Raw genomic sequence first — 19,496 nt, forward strand, 5'->3', positions numbered from 1 at the left:
TTAACCCAAAAATAAGAAGATTTTGTTGAAATTAACTACAGAAAACAAATAAAGTTGTGCCCTCTACCAAAAAAGAAAAGAGAAAACGTATGAAGGCATAAAAGTATTTGAATCAAATATTAATGAGAATTTGGTGGGAATTGATTTGGTAGCACGTAGCATCTACCTTCCGTAATTAAGAAATTAATTTCCATTCTTCATTAAATCGTAGAACTTATAAGCGTATTGATGGAAATATTGCAACTTCCATAATATAATTAGAAAAATTAATTTGAATATTAAAAAAAGGAGATTACAAAATAAATAAATAAAAACAATAAACAACGCGTCGTCTGTAAACCCTTCGCGTCTAAGCATTTCGTTATCAGTTTGAATCTTCAATCTCTCTCTCAGATTTAGATCCATTGAAAGAGATCTTTTGCATTGTTGCTGTTGATATTTAATCGTAACTGACTCAGACTACGCGATCGATTGACTCGGCGAGGCTTTAGGAGGAGAGAGAGACATGGGAGGCGCGCCTTCGACGCCGCAAAAAACCGGCGGTGGCGACGATGTTTCCGTGGCGGAGTATCTCATTTCGACTTTCGTCGGGGAGAAATCGTTCCCCCTGGCGTCTGATTACTGGAACAAGCTGCTCGAGCTTCCGTTGAGCTCTCGCTGGCCTAGTGATCGTGTTCGCCAGGCCTGCGAGCTTTTCGGTTAGTCATTCTCACGCACAGTGTGTTGAATTCTCGGGCTTACTGAAATAGAAAGATGTGTAATCGAATTTAGTATGTGTTATCGAATTGGAAAGTTGAAATTTGAGCGTACGAGATGCTTTTTTTTTTTTTTTTTTTGTGTAGGACGAAGCAATGGATACACTAGGCACCTTGCGAAGCTGTTGATTCATCTGTCGTGGTGTTTGCAAGAGCTTCTCCAAGATTCTGATGATGATCAGGCTTCTTCTATCTATAAGAGAGCTGTTAACGCAACGTATATTTCGTCAGTGTTTTTGAAGCATCTGATTGAGAATGGAAAAAGTGATGGCCTCGTGGAGTTGCATCTATCTCTAGACGAGAGCGAGCCAGTTCCTCATGGCTTTGTAATGGGTATTGATTCTCTTAATAGCTCTTTAACCTTTTTTTTTCAGCACTGAGGTAACTTTAGCCTAGCTTGAGTTGGCTTATTGAGAGTGTATTATTTGCAGATCAAGACATCCAGAATTTTGTTATGCATAGTGTGCTAAACTTCATTGGATCAACTGAAGTGAGGTATCCCATATTGCCATGCTTATTGTGTATATTTTATCTATCTTTCAATGTACATTCTCATGATTTTGATCATTTATTTGGCAAGTCCGAACTCGTATGTTCTACATCAGGAACTTCTGAACTTCATGATTGTTGCAATGTCTACACAGCTTCTCTCCGGGCCATCACCTGGACCAAGAGATGCGAACCCTTTTATTGATGCAGCAATGTCTCAGGTAACATCATCTTAATTAGTTGTTTTTCTTCGTCTTTTGCATAGATGTTACCCCCCAGCTACCAATTATTGCTCTTTCTTTTGCTTCGACAATTTATAGGAGAAGTCTTTAGTTTGTCTGGCTGTCAGAAGATTGCTACTTAATTATATTTCCCGTACGCCTCCAAATGCTAAAACCTATTTGTATTCTGATGGAGATTCACCAGGCATTTTGGAAAGAGTTGGTTCTGCAGCTGGTAGGTGATTGTGTTATTCTCGTACTTGTTGACCCTTTTCTATTGCGGTTCCGGTACTTTATGTTATCCGGCTTAGCTTTGTGTGTGAAACGTTCTTGTATTCATGAGAATTTTTCTTTTGGATATGCAGCGACAATTGTGCTCTTGCCTTTGAACTATCTTGTAAATAACAGTGGTGACGGATCTAAACATCCACTAGCGGAGTTCAGCCTTCATGTTTTGCTAATCCTCACTAATTACCACAAGCCTATCATGAGTGATGAGTCATTGACGGATAAAAGTGATGACAGTGGTACTTCAGAATTGGTATCTAAAGGGCATGCATTTTCCTCCGGCAATATCTTTAGCAAGGCTCTGGCAAATGCTAGAGATGTCGAATGTGAGATTTTATACGTATTTGTCTTCATTTTTATGACTAGGGTAGTAGGGTGACCCTATGTGTATAGCTAAACTGTTACCCTGTCCCTGATTGCAGTTGATCGCTCAGATGTTGAGGGAAATGCCTACCCTGGTCCACATGTTCGGATACCATTTGCTTCTTTATTTGATACTCTTGGCATGTAAGTTAATTTTCTTCTTGAAAATGTTGTTTTTTCTTGAGCTTTTTCTCCACGGTAGCTTGTTTCTGTTTTTTTTTTTATTAGAGATTTATCCCGTAGAAGTCTTAGTTCAATAAGTTCTTTGCTACTGGGTAATAACGCAATTTGGCTAAGTAGGTGTTTGGCTGATGAGGGCGCTGTCTTACTCCTCTATTCGTTGCTGCAAGGGAACTCCGACTTTAAAGAGTATGTTTTGGTGCGAACTGATTTGGATACTATGGTATGATTCATAAACTCTAGTATGCGTCTGTTTCATTTATTTTGTTCTATTATCTTCGAAAAGTGGAATTCCGTTCTTCACCTTTGTTCACAGTGACTGGACTGTTTTATATGTTGATGTAAAGTCCTAATGGTTTGATATCAATGATCTATGGTATAAAAGAATATGTATTTTGATGGACAGTTGATGCCTATTCTGGAAACGTTGTATAACGCTTCGAAGAGAACATCATCCAATCAAATATACATGATGCTCATTGTACTTCTCATCCTTAGTCAGGATTCATCATTCAATTCAAGCATTCACAAGATGGTATGTGCTATTTCCTATCATTAAGATTGAAATGATATTTCTCAACGTTGTATCTTTTCTGATTACGGTTCATATGAATAGATACTTCCTAGCGTTCCATGGTACAAGGAGCATCTCCTTCATCAGACGTCTCTTGGCTCCTTAATGGTCATTATTCTCATCAGAACAGTGCAACACAACCTTTCTAAACTGAGGGTATAGCTTTGCATTCTTATATTAGCAACGAAACATTTGTTTCAATATGTACATAGTTTTTGCCGTTTGGTAGGTTACAAGCCTTATAAGAGTGTAATCAAGTTGATAGTCAGGTATCAAATCGAACCTGCGATTTATTTGGAGATGTATCAGAAAATAAGCACTTAAGATATAAATTTCCTTCCGTATAGGCTGGGTGGTGTTGTGCATTTCTTATGTATAGAAGGCCATTTGTTTGGGAAATTAACTTGTGGTGTATATTGTGACAATTTTTTTTTCCTTGGGTGTGTACAGGATGTGTATCTGCAGACTACATGCCTTGCAACCTTGGCTAACATGGCACCCCATGTCCATCATCTTAGTGCATATGCCTCGCAGAGGCTTGTCAGCCTTTTCTACATGCTTTCTCGAAAGTATGCAATCAATTCCCTGTCCTCTATGACTTTGCATGTGTCACTTGTCTTGTGTAGAATGATGCTCATTATGGATCCTATGTAACTGAACATGAATTGTCAAACGCAGGTATAACAAGTTATCGGAGTTGACAGGTGAGAAGCAGCAAAGTATCAAAATAAGTTTGGCAGGAGAGGGTGATGGCGTTTCTGAAGATCTGGTAAAGCATAGTTAGTTCAAGCACTTAATATATTGCAGTGGATCATCGTGTTATCCTTTAATGTGTGTTTCCCAACTTGCAGGCAGCAGAGTTGCAAATCTTTACTGATTTCTTGAGACTTGTCCTTGATATATTAAATGCAATTTTGACGTACGCTTTACCAAGAAATCCAGAGGTATATCACATTGTCATTTTATTCTTGGCAGCATGAATTACATATTTAATCCTTGTTCTTCCTTATCTGAATCAGTCTGTAATTCTGGTTTCTGCAGATCGTGTATGCAGTTATGCATCGGCAAGAAGTGTTCCAACCTTTCAAGAATCATCCGAGATTTCATGAGCTAGTCGAAAATATATACACAGTAGGCTGCATCACAGTTCCATAGGGCTTTAAATTCAGTAAAAATTAGAAAGAACAGAGTATCTGATTGATCCATCTGTTTCTCAAATTGCTTACCTAATCATCAGTTTTCTATTTAGGTCTTAGACTTTTTCAATAGCCGCATGGACTCTCAAAGATCGGATCGAGAATGGTCAGTGCAGAAAGTTCTTGAATTCATCATCGACAGTTGTCGGTTTTGGCGAGGCGAAGGCATGAAGGTAAACAAATGATTTCACACTTATCACTGTATATAATTTTTCCTTTCATTAGAATTATTAAGCTCATATCATTCTTTTCATTGTTCACTGCAGATGTTTACTCAACTTCACTTCTCATATGAGCAAGAGAGCCACCCAGAAGAGTTCTTTATTCCATACGTTTGGCAACTAGCTTTTTCCAGATGGTAACACACCCTTTCATTCTTTCATATCACGATGGATTAATGAAGAACACCAATCTCATTCCTCATCCACCATTTTTGTTTGTTGCGCAGCGGATTTAGCTTTAATCCGGACGCTATCAACTTATTCCCATTGCCACACCAAGTTGAGGTAAGTGCCTCTCAAATGTGCCTAAACACAAACAAACATTCGATTTATGAAACTTAATGAACGTATCTACATTATTTGGACACGACCTCTGCTTCGATCTATGAACAATAAATATACACATGTGAATTTTCCCGTATTGAATAGCTCATCTGTTGTTGTAACATAAGATTGTTTCTTGCAATTTTCTTTTTGAAGAAACAGGGAGAAGAGGGGAGAGGAGAAGAAGTGGAAGAAGGGAAAGAGAAGAAGGTGCAAGAGCTGATCGAGCAGAGAATCGTCTTGGATCCATAGTAGGAGAGAGTCCGGGTGGGAGGGTGTATGTAAATATTTATACGGTTCAAATAAGATAAATACTGAAAAAGACGTAATTATTCTCCATTAATAGTGTGTAGATCCTCGTCTCTTTTTTGTTTTATGAACGTTAATGTCCTTAACATATACAGTTTACTCCCCCCCTCCCAAAATTTATTACCGCGGTCGAAATGTTTCTTTCACTTCTGCCTTAAAAGCACGTGAATATAAAACTGTCGGTATTAAAGAAAAAAAAACACTGGTGTAGATTTTTTACCAAGTTCAGATACGTTGTACACTTTTGTATATCTCTCCCTTTATACGTCATGACAAGACAACTCTAGGGTTTCTCTCCTTCGGTTGGTTTCGAGCGCCTCCCTCCCCTCTCTTCCCCCCATCTATGATTCACCTCTCCTGGGCTCGATTCCCTTAATATTTATCTCCAATTAAACATTTAATTCTTCCCGCCCACCTCACAGATCTCTCTCTCTCTCTCTAAGCTTTTTTTATTTAATCTCATTTTCACTTTCTAACCTTTTGAATCTGATCCAATGGGGTTCTCTGATTCACCGGAACCTATTAAACGCGGCGAAAAGGAAGCGAAGAGCAAAGGGTCCGATGAAGAGGTTGATGAGAGTGATTCCACCACAATCAGTAGCAAAGTTATAATAAGCTTAGAAGACGAATCTGTAATCGATGTCTCCGGTCAAAGTCTGGACCTTTCTCTCCTCGACAACAACAATTCTGACGATGGGTCCGTCAAAGGTCTCTACTTTTTCAGAAATGTCTTCACTTTGATCCCCAAATCAATCGGAGGGTTCGGGAGCTTGAAGAAGCTCAAGTTCTTCAGCAACGAGATCGACCTTTTCCCGCCGGAGCTAGGAGGTTTAGTCGATTTGGAGTATCTCCAGGTGAAGATATCGTCGCCGAGCCTCGGCGAGGGGTTGTCGTGGGACAAGCTCAAGGCTTTGAAGGAGCTCGAGCTCACTAAAGTCCCCAAACGATCTTCTGCGTTGACCCTTTTGAGCGAGATCTCGGGGCTTAAGTCATTGACGAGGCTCTCTGTTTGTCACTTCTCCATCAGGTAAAAAAAGAAAAAAAAAAGCTTCCGCCTTTATGCTTCTATTGCTTCGGTTCCAGCTTCTTAATTGCCTCATCTCGCTTCTCAGCTTCCTTTGCATTCATTACTCGAAAAAACAGATGGTGTGGCTTTTGACAGTTTCAGTTGTGGATCCCTGTTAGGAAACGTAAGTTAGATAAAACTATACACCGTGATGATACGTCTTGACATGCCTATATGTTGTTTTTTTTGCTTCTTTCGTGTATGTTAGCAGTTAGTTGTACAGTTAGGGTGTAAGTTAGCTAACAAGTAACAACACTCTGTACATAACCTGGGTCTGATACCATATGAAGAGAATCAAAGAAAGGAATGCGAGAGAGAAGATGGAGTTTGTTATGAATATGAATCTCACATCCATCTTACTGTACACAATGTTTCCAGCTTATATACAAAGTGTTGTTAGCTAACTTACACCGTAACTGTACAACTAACTGCTAACATACAGATAGCTTCTAATGTTCATTTTGATAACTAGATTGTTATGAATGTTTTTATTTAATCATGTGAAACTCGTTCGCTTTTTTTGTATTCGGTTCAGGGTATTCAAATTATATTGGATTTAAATTTCTCTCCTTACTTGTTTGCAGATATCTTCCTGCGGAGATTGGGTGTCTAACGAGCCTAGAGTACCTGGATCTCTCCTTTAACAAGATCAAGAGTTTGCCTAACGAGATAAGTTATCTGAGTTCGTTGGTGTCCTTGAAGGTCGCTCACAACAGGCTGATTGAGCTACCATCGGTTTTAGCCTTATTACAAAACTTAGAAAGCCTGGACGTATCAAACAACCGATTAGCAACACTTGATCCTCTCGACCTAAGCTTAATGCCTAGACTTCAGATTTTAAATTTACAGGTACTTACTTTGTCTCTCTGATTTTACACACCAGGAGTTCACTGGATTCTTTAATCTGACAGAGTTTTTTTTTTTTGGATTTTCTTTTTGTTTCCAGTTCAATAAGCTGCCGTGTTATTGCTGTATTCCCGCATGGATACAGTGTAATTTGGGAGGAAACTATGAAGAAATGGGAGTTGATACTATGAGTGAAATGGATGTTTATGAAAGCCCTTATGAAAACAACACCATAACTGTTCCTCATAAAGGTGTGGGTTTAATATTAAAATTGAGAGTTTGATACTTCTTTGCTTTTAATTTTAATTTGTTGTACTAAATGGTGGATTTGCTGTTTCTTGTTTTTTTTTTTTGCAGGCTCCCACCGTAACCCATTAATTATGTCAACTGGGGTCTCTTCCATCAGTAGATGCTTCTCGGCTCGAAAATCAAGCAAGAGGTGGAAGCGGAGACAGCATTACTACCAGCAAAGGGCAAGGCAAGAGCGCTTGAACAACAGCAGGAAATGGAAAGGTGAAGTCTCTCCGGAGGAATTAAATTTGAAGATGTATGTAGTAGAAGAAACTGGGAAACAGGGCATGGTTGATAGCATCTGCTTGGATGATAATTATAAACTGTCAGAAGAATCTGAAGTAGTAGAATCTGTCGTCACTTCTGAAGAGACAGAGAGCAGTTTGAAATCTGATTTGGTTTCTGACAATTCCCAATTAAAGAGTGAAAGAGATAACAAGGAGTGCTGTGAGGTCAAGGCATCTTCTTCTCCCTCTTTAGACTATAATTCTTCTTCAGAGAGAAAGAAGCCAAATCACAAGCCAAAGTCAAAGAGATGCTATGATGAGGATCTAGATAACCCAAAAGCTTCTAAATGCCATAGGCCATCTACTGATACTGCTAATCTATCGTACAAATACAGTAGCAGCTCATTTTGTAGCACAGAAGATTCTCTTCCTGATGGATTTTTCGATGCTGGGCGTGATAGGCCCTTTATGCCTCTTAGTAGATATGAGAAAATCCTGCCTCTTGATTCACGTGAAGTCATACTCTTGGACAGGTAAATTACTATCACTTATAGTTAAATCATTTATATTTATCTATGGGCTAGACTCTAGAGCTAGGCCTGCGGGTCGGTTTATTCAGGTAGTTCGGAATACGGTTAGTTCGGAATACGGTTAGTTCGGTCTGTCAAAATCTCACTAAAGTGAACAGAAAAAGTTCGGTTTCAAAAGTTTTACAGAAGTTTTCTGTTTTGCAGTTAGTTCGGTTAAAATTTTGGTTTAATTTGAATAAAATTCGAAAAAAATTGGTTCATTCGGTTATTTCGGTTTGGATTTTGGTTAGTTCGATTGGTTCTGTTCGGTTATTTCGCCTAAAATTGGTACTCTTTGGATTTTTTTTTTAGAAAACTGAACTAACCAATTACCAAACCGAAAACCGAACTTTTTGGTTCGGTTCGGTTAAAAATCCCACCCCTAGCAAGAGCTAACCTTTGCCTATGTTCTGTTTATCTTAAAAGGGCAAAGGATGAAGAATTGGATGCAATCACTTCCTCTGCTCGAGCCCTGGTAGCTAGATTGAAGAAACTGAACCGTTTAACTGCAGATGTAGACAACTTACAAGTTGCATCATACCTCGCCCTTTTTGTGTCGGATCACTTTGGGGGAAGCGACAGAGCTTCTGTTGTTCAAACAACCCGGAAGGCAGTGTCTGGCTCAAACTACCAGAAACCGTTTATCTGCACCTGCTTGGCTGGGAATCAAGACGACTTGGCTGCTCTTAACAAACAGGTTTCAGGGGGGACTGCTCAAGATGTCAGTTTGTCCGATGTGTGTGAAACATCCTTGCGTTCTATCAAGTCCAAGCGGAACTCTATAGTTGTTCCTCTAGGGAAACTGCAGTTTGGCATCTGTAGGCACAGGGCCTTGCTCATGAAGGTACTCGAATAAATTTAGTTTTTAGGATATATCTGTGAACTCTTTGATTACTCTTAACTAGGTGTTTCGCTCCTGGCATAAACAATTTATAATTGCTTATTAATACACAGTCATTACTAATTAAAAGACTATAATTGATAAATTATTATTTATGTTTTCCTTTGAAAATTCTTACGAATTATAAATATTAACCACTTTAATTTTTAAGGAGAACTCGAATGCGAAAATCACTTTGCAAATAATATCATAGATAGATAGATTGCTAATTCTTGTCTTTTTGTTTGGTTTCTAGTTTCTTTGTGACCGTATGGAACCTCCGGTGCCTTGTGAGCTTGTTAGAGGCTATCTAGACTTCATGCCACATGCCTGGAACGTTGTTCATGTAAAGCGAGGTGACTCATGGGTTCGTATGGTTGTTGATGCTTGTCGTCCTCATGACATCAGAGAATATACAGATCAAGAATATTTCTGCCGGTACAACACTCTTGGACCCTCTTTTTACCAATTTTGATCTTTTCTTTTTTTGGTGCATACATAATAATGATCTTTTATATTAATTACCAATGATTTGGTATTGTCAGGTACATTCCTCTTAACCGGCTTAGCGAATCCATTTGTGCAAGAGCAGAACTGGAACCAGGGAGTCCTTTTTCTTCCCTGTCAACGGGTGAAGGAGTAGAGAGAGCTAATAGTAGTCTTATCCGATGCAAGCTAGGCTCCACTGAAGCAGCTTTGAAGGTTTGTTTCTACTTTTGTAGTCTTTCCCCGCTTCCAAGTGTTAGTAAACTTGCCGAATGGTTTCATATCTCCTTTCCTCAGATGCGTACATTAGAGGTTTCTGGAGCTTCCGTAGATGACATCAGGACATTCGAGTATACATGCTTAGGAGAAGTGAGGATCTTAGGAGCATTGAAACATGACTGCATCGTGGAGTTATACGGACACGAGATATCTTCCAAGTGGATAACCTCTGAAAATGGAAACGAACATCGACGCATTTTGCAATCTTCTATCCTCATGGAATACATTGAAGGAGGATCTCTAAAGGTACCTTATTGTCTTTTAAGAGTCTCCGCAACTTCAATGAAAAACCTTCTTTAACGTTTTGCTTTCTTCAGGGTCACATTGAGAAGCTTTCTGAAGATGGTAAACATCATGTACCAATGGATCTAGCCTTATCTATCGCAAGAGATATCTCAGGGGCTTTGATGGAGCTTCATTCCAAGGATATAATCCACCGCGACATAAAAAGCGAAAACGTTCTGATCGATCTTGACAACCAAAAAGCAAACGGAGAAGAACCTGTAGTGAAGCTTTGTGATTTCGATAGAGCTGTTCCTCTTAGGTCTCACTTGCACGGTTGCTGCATTGCTCACGTCGGAATACCGCCTGCTAATGTCTGTGTCGGTACGCCGCGGTGGATGTCCCCTGAGGTCTTTAGAGCAATGCACGAACAGAACTTCTATGGACTTGTACGTTTCTCTCCAACACTATTTTGTTCATCAAAGTTTCTCATCTTCTCGTTGATGAGTTTGCTTGTATGTTTCTCAGGAAGTGGATATCTGGTCATTCGGGTGCCTAATCTTCGAGCTATTGACACTACAAATCCCGTATTTCGATTTATCCGAGCTTCAGATTCATGAATCTCTACAGGTTTGTTTGTCCCACTTATTTTATTACCATTTACACTTGCTTGAGCTATGACAACCAATGTTCAAGAAACCGTTAGGCATTAGTTAGGTGAAATTAATGATTAGACTGGCGCCTAGACCGAGTTTTTGAACGCCTAAACCGATTTATAAACAAATGTTTTAGAAAAATCATTTCGTTTAGTTCTGATTTGCCGATTAGGACCGACTTTTAGAACACTGATGATGACAACTAACAAGTTTATTTACTTTTACTTTTTAACCAGAAGGGCAAAAGGCCAAAACTACCTGAGGAGCTGGAGACATTGATCTCTGAAACAGAGGAAGATGACGAATCAGCCAATAAACTGCGGGAAGAGTATGACTTAACCGAATCTGACTTGGACACAATGAGGTTTCTTATTGACGTGTTTCGCCTTTGCACGGAGGAGTCTCCTTTAGACCGTTTAAGCGGTGGAGACCTCCATGAAATGATTCTTTCATGGACAAAAAGCAAATCTCCTACAGGTACTGCTTCAACTACTTAAAGAAGATCAAGCCTTAGTCTTTGTAAGTTAAAGATTCATTAGGCTTTAGGGATTATTTATGAGACAAAGATTTGGTCTCAGCAGGCCTTGTAAGCTTATGGGAACTAGAGAACAAATAGGTCCTTAAATTATATTATTTCTCGTAACTTGTTTGTTACTTCATCTTGTAACCTTCATTGTATCATGTAGACACCATTGTATCATTCTTTCAGCTTTTTATTTAAACAATGAGCATATGAACCAAAACAGAATTGATGCGACAACATTTAACTGTCTTTTTGTAAGATAAGTATGAATCATTAGTTTTCTTGGCAACTATTCTGTGACAATCGTATGTTTGCATTTTCAAACCTTCGAATTTACATATAATAAACATGGAGAATGACCTCAACTTTGAGTAATGACCCTTGATTAAAGAAAAAGTGTGGAACAACAGTTAACAAAGATAAAATAAAAAGATTGATAGATAGAACTTGAGATATATAAAAAAAAAAAAGAGATGTACATGCATGCAACGTGAGTTATATTACATTACAAGAGAAGGTTGGAAGCTATCGAGACTCGGACGAAGATGACACTAGAGATACCCTCGGAACCTGAACTGGAAACTCATGAATCTCATCGATCCATGGATTAGTCTTCTCCTCCTTGGACGGATCAATGCTTGTCAAAGCTCTCCAAACCGCACTGTTACACTTAAAACCTGACCCAAAAGCAATCTGCCAAGTCCTATCTCCTCTCTTGATCCTCCCTTTAGCTTCACTATACGCAAGCTCATACCACAGCGAGCTACTCGAAGTGTTCCCAAACCTGTTCAAGGTCATCCTCGAAGGCTCCATATGCCACTCAGAAAGATCCAGATTCTTCTCAATCTCATCCAACACTGCTCTGCCTCCCGCGTGGATGCAGAAATGCTCGAAAGCTAGCTTGAAGTCAGGAATATAAGGTTTTATTTTCTTGACTTTAAACACCTTTCGAGCCACGAGCGTCATGAAAAAGAGAAGTTGTTCGGACATAGGCAAGACGAGCGGTCCAAGCGTGGTGATGTTCGTTTTGAGAGCTTCTCCGGCGATAGCCATTAGGTTCTTGGAGAGTGATACACCTATTTTGTTGTTGTCGTTGTTGTCCTCGCGTTGGTAAACGCAGTTAAAGGCGTTGTCGTCTGCTCCTTTGTGAGTGCGGACAGTGTGGATTAACTGATACTTTGAGCGGCGGCGGTCGGAGGAGCGGTTAGAGAGGAGAACGGCGGCGCCGCCCATTCGGAAAATGCAGTTTGAGAGAAGCATTGATCGGTCGTTGCCTAAGTACCAGTTTAGGGTTATGTTCTCTGTGCTCACTACTAGTGCATATGAGTTTGCTTGAACCTGCATGAAATTAAAGTTTGGGAATTAGCATGCATGTATATATGTGTAAGCATAACAAAAAATTTGGAAGTACATTCTGTAAATGTATGTCAATATATTTTGGATTTTTGATTAAATTAAACGAATGTTTTTAGCATACTTTGTTACTTTCCAATCGGTTTTCACAATTTTGCTATTTATCAATGTATAAAATAAATAAAAATAGTTGGAAAATATATATAATGAAACGCGTTAAATACATGCATGTCACCATATGTGAGACCTTACGTGTATTTATATTTATACTCCTAAAAAACTTGCTGTGTTGGTGAAGTTGTTCAACAAACCTTTCCTCGATTAAACATAACTAAGCAAGACACGTCACCTATAATTTTTGTTTAAACTAAGGTTAATAGGTACGAGAATATTTCCCCTGATTAAAGGCTTAAACTATCCTGTTTCCAAAATATTAATTAACTTATCTTACGTTAAAAGTGGTCTTATATATGATTTTCATGTTCTCTGTTCTTTTACATAATTATATAATGAAAATATTAATGATTGAAGAAAATAATATATGTACTTTCAAGAAAGAATTAGCCAATTTAGTCTTATTAATCATTTAATTTGTTACAAAAAATGCAATTAATCATATAAATGGAATCTCCAAAAACTTTCATACGATTTTATTTCGGCAGCCTTTTTATGCGATTACTAGTATAAATAATCATGATAAGTAATTGTTGTATATATTCCGACAGGTTCTACAGCTATGCAAATCCAACCGTTACATGCGACACTTTGGACTGACCGTAGGTCCGTTACATGCGACACTTTGGACTGACCGTAGGTCCGTAACATATATGTTCTCTAGTGTTTTCTAACTATCATATGTACACACACATCCATTGGTTCATGTATACAAAATCAAAATGTACTTGTTATTAATGCAATCTATAGTTTTTTTAATTTTCGCAACTACCACCTACCTACAGACAACATAAAAGCCTGGCACAAACTTCATAAATGTACAAGCGCTCATAATCAAAGCTAGAGTTATTACCATTGTTTTATATAAAATCAGCAACCAAAAAATATAGATAATGACAAGACGTGAAGAAAACTAGAAAAGTCCCAACCAACCTCTCCACCCAAAAACGTAATTAGTTTTTCTCATGAAACTCTTATTTCTTTTCAAATGGTCCTATTGAAAGCAAAGCTTATTATATAGTAGTACTAATGACCAAAAAAAATCGTTAATCTATAATTAATGGAGGGAATCTGATAAATAATTACCTGAAGAAGCTGTTTAGCGAGATCAATGGAGATAAGGCCAGCACTACAACCCATGCCACCAAGATTATAGCTCAAAATATTTCCTCTAAGCTTATATTTATTCACGATCATAGCCGAGAGAGAAGGCGTTGGATTAAACAAGCTACAATTCACAACAAGTATGCCAATATCCTTAGGCTTCACTCCAGTTTTCTCAAGCACTGCGTCTATGGCTCCAAACATAACCGTCTCGGCTTCTTTCCTCGCTTCCGACATACATGGATTCGGCGGGACACGTAAGAGAGCCTCGGGAAAGTATGTCTTCTGCCCTAAACCGGAACGTTCGAGGATCTTTTGTTGGAAAGCGAGGTTGTCTTCTGTGAAGATACCTACACGCTGAGACCGGTCCATGAATGTTTCTCGTGTGCATATCAGAGAAGGGTCGGGTTTGTAGCAAGCGAAGTCGAGGAGGAATACTTTGCGAGGACGGGTTGTGAAGTAGAGGGTGGTTAGAAAGATGAGAAGAACAGCGAAGAGACTGGACGGGAGGAGGTGGAAATGGAGGAGGTGGTTAAATAAGAGAGTGAGATCGGAGAGTTTGAAGGAGGAGGAGGTTGCAGCAAAGAGGACGGGGAGGAGGATGATGTAGACGGCATTAGAGATTAAGTAGTGGTAACCAAGTTTAACGTATTTGAGACGTACCGATAAGAGGAAGTTTGGGAGTTTTTGGTTTGTTACATCAACGGTGGTAACTTGTGAATTGTTATTGTTTGCACTTTGAATGTGATTCTCATTCATGGTATCTAGGTCTTTTGGCTTTACGACTAACAAAAAAAGAAGAAGAGATTAAGTGTTTAATGTAGAGAAAGAGATAACTTATGGCCTAAAAAGTTGGAAGAATTATTGAGAATTTATAGGCAAAGATTTAGAAAGAGAACGAGGCAATTTAATAAATGAAGTATGGTACATAGTCCTTATGGTTATTGTTGTGGAGGTGAACGAACTATCAACTATGCATTGACTCGGTTCTGACCAAAACCGTTCAAACATGTATTGTTATTTATATATGAATATACATATTTGACGGTTTTATTTCATTTTGGATGATACTTTCATATTTTAATATTGAAACTTATAAAGCAGGATACATTCTAAAAACGATCTGAATTTTCTGTATGAGATTCTCAAATTCATAGATTGTGTATAACGTTGTACTTATATGTATTCCTCTATCCATTACATCAATTAGTTTATGATTTACAAGGAATAGTATAATACTTTTTGTCCTATGATAAACAAATTTTCACCATGTGTGTTATATTATCCTCCAAATTTACAGGGAGAATTTTTTGAATAGTTCAGGGTTTAGGGATCGTTTATATTAGAAGGTACAACTAACTCCAACCAACGCGTAATGGTTCAACAATGGCGATTTAATGGAATTGAATTTGCCAGATGGGGCAATAGGGAATGAATGGGTGAGGGTGTAATTTACTGATACACCCTTGAGCTGACTGATTTATTTGGTATTTTGCTACTGCTTTGTTTTAGGAACTAGGGGACGTTCTGGGTCCACTTTGTTAACGATGGCGTAGGATTTAAATTATGTTTATGGATCAGTTATTAAAATAATATTGTACTAGGATAAGACCCGCGCCTTGCGCGGAATTAAGTTATTATTTTTATTATATTTTGGAGAATGAAACAATAGTTTGGCTTCATTTGGATTAGGGGTGTTCAATCCAGATATCGGGTTGGTTTCGATTCGGTTCGGGTTTTTTCGGTATTTTGGTTAGTAAAATATAACTACTATTCTAAATCCATATTTACTTTGACTTTAGTCTTTCACATACTTTTGAAAGATTTCAATTGGACAACTAAATTGATCAGCCAATCTTGTTGCTTTAAATCATTAGTATATATATATATATATATATATAAATATATATATATTATTTAGTTTGAATATTTATTAAATAAAAATTCATATGCGTTATATTTTATGATCATTTGTAACTTATTATAACAAAAAAAATAATCTATTGATCACAAAATTTTCAGAGTGAGAATCTTCAAATTTCTAATAATATATAGACGTTTTGAAAAAATCAAAATATAACATATAAGAAAAAATATAAATGTTTTTATTATATATTTAATATGATTTTTTTAATATCTTTTAATAATATAAAATTAAAAAAAGAACTAAGATACCAAAATTGTTATCAAATATTTATTATTCATAATAATTAATTTTCATATATACGTTAATCATATTAGGTAATTTCGTAGCTTCTAATTAAGGAAAGTGCAAAAACAATATTTGGTAGATTATTTATCAATTCGAATATTCGATAGTTAGTTTAATAAAAAAATATAATGTAAGTTAAGATGGACCAACCTATTTTTTCAAGAATAGTATATTTTATATAGTCATTTATTAAATGAGAATTTATAATCATACACTTCTATGATCATTCATATCGTTTTATAACTGAATATTTAAATCATCGATAACAAAATTTTCAATGTGAAATCTTTAATAAGTTTATAATTTATAAATGTTTTTGAAAATTCATTGAAAGTTTTAATATTAAAATATTTATGTAATTTTATGGTATATAGTTTAATCTATATATATATATATATGTTTTATTATTAAATGATATTTTTTACTCATATGGTTTTAAAATCATGCGTATCTTCTTATAATATTAAATAAAAGTTCATATTAATACAATTTTATGATCATTTGTAACTTATTATGACAAAAAAATAATCTATTGATCACAAAATTTTAAGAGTGGTGATCTTCAAATTTCTAATAATTTATAGACGTTTTGAAAAATTCAAAATATAACATATAAAAAATATAAATGTTTTTTATTATATATTTAATGTGATTTTTAATATCTTTTAATAATATAAAATTTTTAAAAAGAACTAAGATACAAAAATTGTTATCAAATATTTATTATTCATAATAATTAATTTTCACATATATATTAATCATATTAGGTAATTTCGTAGTTTTTATTTAAGGAAAGTGCAAAACATTTTTTGGTACGTTATTTATCAATTCGATAGTTAGTTTAATAAAAAGTGTAATATAAGTTAAGATGGACCAACCTATTTTTCTAAGAATAGTATATTTTATATAGTTATTTATTAAATAAGAATTTATAATCATACGGTTCTATGATCATTCATATCATTTTATAACAAAATATTTAAATCATCGATAACAAAATTTTCAATCTGAAATCTTTAATAAGTTTATAATTTATAAATGTTCTTGAAAATTCATTGAAACTTTTAATATTAAAATATTTATGTAATCCTATGGTATATAGTGTTTAATCTATATATATATTTATTTTATTATTAAATGATATTTTTTACTCATATGGTTTTAAAATCATGTGTATCTTCTTATAATAAAAATGTTAAACCATTGATCATTAATTTTTAACATAATAATTTTAATAGTTTTAGTCATTTATTGTCGTTTTTAAAAATTCAAAATATAACATATACGAAAAAATCTAAATTTTACTTTTATAGCTAATTTGATTGTTTAATTTATTTTAATAATATAAAATTAAACAAAAAATGATGGAGGAGATATAAATTGTTATCAAATCTTTATTATTAAAATCATTAATTGTCATATATATATTAGTCATTTATGGTAATTCCGTAGGTTTGATTTAAGGAAAGAAAATAACATATCATATCATTATATCATATAGTTTGACCAACTTATGTATCTAACAACATATAAAAATCGAATGTGGACCTACTTATTTTTCAATTGAATGTAATTGACTACCTAATTGAGTGCCACCTATGCATTGGGGCCTATTTTAATTAATACAAAATTGAGGTTACATCTTTTCAAATGTTCCTCAATTAATATATAGGGGATATGGTAATGGATATATTTTTTGACGAATAGTATTTAGTAAAAAAAATATTATAATGTATGAGTATACGTGAGGAAGAGAGTTGTTGAACTACGCAGGAGGAAGTGTGTGGATTATTTCTAATGTAAGTACAAATATTGTGTTGGTGAAGTGGTGTTTTCTTACGTGAGTATTCACACGCGTTACATTTCCCACCTCTTTGACCATGATTAATCCAAAGTTGAAGTTTTTATCGGAAGTTAAAAAACTCCTAATAACTCCAGGTTAATGATGATTTTATTACTGAGTTACAAATCAGGAGGGTATTTTGATTTTGTTAGTTCTTGGACCAAATGGATTTCGTAGATAGTCGTGGAGATCTTTGGTGAGAAAAAAAAGATGCAACGGAGCTCTAACTTCACTGGTGTCGTCTCGTGGTTTGCATCTAAGAAAATATACATCTTTCAACGATTCATATGATGACACATGCATAATGGATATGTGAATTCGTGAATAAAACGACCAGTCGAACAATAATCTTTCCATTTTTAAGCTAGATTTTGATCAGGTTGACTAAAAGCCAAACATGTTGTGGACACTTGCACACCAACACCAAATGACCGAGTATTTGTATTTTTTGATAAAACAGTATCTGATACATTACCACGTATCTTTGCTGTTTCTAACTTCAATATTTTAAACAAAAATTAGCTTGTTGTTTCTTTCTATTTTTTCTTTTGCTGGAAAAATCAAAGCTACAAGTTAATAACAAGGGGGAGGACCAACACACATGCAAAAATGAAAAAATAATAAAAATAAATAATTAAGCATATGTATATATATTTAAAATACAATATTTATATTTGCAATAATGTGCTATATTTATACATGCTTGCATATAAATCAGTAAATTGTCAATACAATCAAAAGCAAAAAAAAAAACATATTAAGGTGATATAAACAAATGCGTCTTAAAGATAACTAAAGGTGATGAAATAGAATCCAAGAAGGTCGTTTCAATTGAAAGAACATTGAAGCCAATCATTTAGTTAGGCCTGGGCATTTCGGGTATCGGTTCGGTTCGGTTCGGGTATTTCGGGTTTCGGGTAATTCGGATAGTGGCTAGAGGATCCATTTAGTACTTGACATATTTTCGGTTCGGTTCGGTTCGGATAGTTCCGGGTTCGGTTCGGTTCGGATAGTAAATGTAGGAACCGGAAAATATCCGAAAAAAGTTCGGTTCTCATTTGGATCCGGTTCGGGTTCGGATAGTTCGGGTAGTTCGGATAATTTGGATAAAATATTGGTTATTTAAGGTAAAATGTCAAATAATTAGAATGATTTAGATAAAAAAATTGGATATTTCGGATTACTTTGGATATTTTGGATAAAACTATCCGGATAGTTTCAGATACTTTCGGGTAGTTTGGATACTTTATAATAATTTAGTTATCCTCAACTATTTTCAAATACTTTTAATAGAATTTTAAATTAAAAATATATATTTAGTGATGTTATATGTATATATAATTAATATTTTTATATATTCGGGTACCCGTTCGGTTCTCGGTTCGGTTCCGGTTCGGTTCGGTTATTTCGGATATAAAAATATAGGAACCATTCGGGTATTTGAGGGTATTGGTCCGGTTCCGGTTTCGGGTATTTCGGTTCGGTTCCGGTTCGGTTCTTCGGTTCCGGTTATTTTGCCCAGGCCTACATTTAGTATGTCAAAAATCATTATCATCATCAACACCATCGCCACTACATGTGTACGTAACTACGTAACTTGATTATCATCTTCATTATTTTTGTTGATTAGTAAGCGATTACAACTGATGATGAAACATGCTACACATTAACAATTGATAGAGCCATAGTACATCTTAGTTCTTAAAACTAATGATGAGGAAGGAAAAAGAATGTAGTAATCATTACGATTCAATTGTTTCCGACCTTTGCTAGTTGTAGAGATGACGGTTGGTAGTTAGATCACTGAGAATGGCCCAACATTTAGCATTAGTATTGCGGAGGGAT

The 19,496-nt window shown here is 35.8% G+C and overlaps 3 protein-coding genes across 4 annotated transcripts; 2 read left to right on the top strand and 1 right to left on the bottom strand.

Moving 5' to 3' along the window:
- The first annotated feature begins 322 nt into the window (after positions 1-322).
- On the top strand, positions 323-5,010 carry LOC106400506 (dymeclin). 2 transcript variants are annotated; one of them, XM_013840862.3, is made up of 18 exons: positions 323-698; positions 843-1,088; positions 1,187-1,250; positions 1,336-1,465; positions 1,565-1,700; positions 1,831-2,079; positions 2,176-2,260; positions 2,417-2,519; positions 2,703-2,831; positions 2,913-3,026; positions 3,321-3,439; positions 3,549-3,639; positions 3,722-3,814; positions 3,912-4,001; positions 4,120-4,239; positions 4,333-4,424; positions 4,515-4,572; positions 4,774-5,010. In XM_013840862.3, the coding sequence occupies exons 1-18, from the start codon at positions 506-508 to the stop codon at positions 4,861-4,863; spliced, it is 2,202 nt and encodes a 733-aa protein (XP_013696316.1). In that variant the 5' UTR covers positions 323-505; the 3' UTR covers positions 4,864-5,010. The 2 variants fall into 2 exon arrangements, with proteins under 2 accessions (XP_013696316.1, XP_013696315.1); XM_013840861.3 differs by having other exon boundaries at positions 324-698; positions 4,768-5,010.
- Positions 5,011-5,173: 163 nt separating this feature from the next.
- On the top strand, positions 5,174-11,204 carry LOC106400505. Its single transcript, XM_013840859.3, has 11 exons — positions 5,174-5,947; positions 6,571-6,835; positions 6,933-7,083; positions 7,190-7,883; positions 8,346-8,763; positions 9,056-9,237; positions 9,345-9,501; positions 9,583-9,810; positions 9,882-10,235; positions 10,315-10,416; positions 10,679-11,204. The coding sequence occupies exons 1-11, from the start codon at positions 5,415-5,417 to the stop codon at positions 10,937-10,939; spliced, it is 3,345 nt and encodes a 1,114-aa protein (XP_013696313.2). The 5' UTR covers positions 5,174-5,414; the 3' UTR covers positions 10,940-11,204.
- Positions 11,205-11,383: 179 nt separating this feature from the next.
- On the bottom strand, positions 11,384-14,479 carry LOC106400507 (3-ketoacyl-CoA synthase 2). Its single transcript, XM_013840863.3, has 2 exons — positions 13,579-14,479; positions 11,384-12,303 (listed from the first exon to the last, which is right to left on the bottom strand). Exons 1-2 carry the CDS (start codon positions 14,353-14,355, stop codon positions 11,491-11,493), a joined length of 1,590 nt encoding a protein of 529 aa, XP_013696317.2. The 5' UTR covers positions 14,356-14,479; the 3' UTR covers positions 11,384-11,490.
- Positions 14,480-19,496: the final 5,017 nt, after the last annotated feature.

This window comes from Brassica napus, chromosome C5, assembly GCF_020379485.1.
Source record: "Brassica napus cultivar Da-Ae chromosome C5, Da-Ae, whole genome shotgun sequence".
Classification (NCBI taxonomy): Eukaryota; Viridiplantae; Streptophyta; class Magnoliopsida; order Brassicales; family Brassicaceae; genus Brassica; species Brassica napus.

Coding starts and splice junctions, on each gene's coding strand:
- LOC106400505 (XM_013840859.3), top strand. CDS start 5,415: ATGGGGTTCTCTGATTCACCGGAACCTATTAAACGCGGCGAAAAGGAA. Junction 9,502..9,582: donor CCACTGAAGCAGCTTTGAAG/GTTTGTTTCTAC, acceptor TCCTTTCCTCAG/ATGCGTACATTAGAGGTTTC. Junction 10,417..10,678: donor AGATTCATGAATCTCTACAG/GTTTGTTTGTCC, acceptor CTTTTTAACCAG/AAGGGCAAAAGGCCAAAACT.
- LOC106400506 (XM_013840861.3), top strand. CDS start 506: ATGGGAGGCGCGCCTTCGACGCCGCAAAAAACCGGCGGTGGCGACGAT. Junction 3,027..3,320: donor ACAACCTTTCTAAACTGAGG/GTATAGCTTTGC, acceptor GGGTGTGTACAG/GATGTGTATCTGCAGACTAC. Junction 3,640..3,721: donor ATGGCGTTTCTGAAGATCTG/GTAAAGCATAGT, acceptor CCCAACTTGCAG/GCAGCAGAGTTGCAAATCTT.
- LOC106400507 (XM_013840863.3), bottom strand. CDS start 14,355: ATGAATGAGAATCACATTCAAAGTGCAAACAATAACAATTCACAAGTT. Junction 12,304..13,578: donor TCGCTAAACAGCTTCTTCAG/GTAATTATTTAT, acceptor AATTTCATGCAG/GTTCAAGCAAACTCATATGC.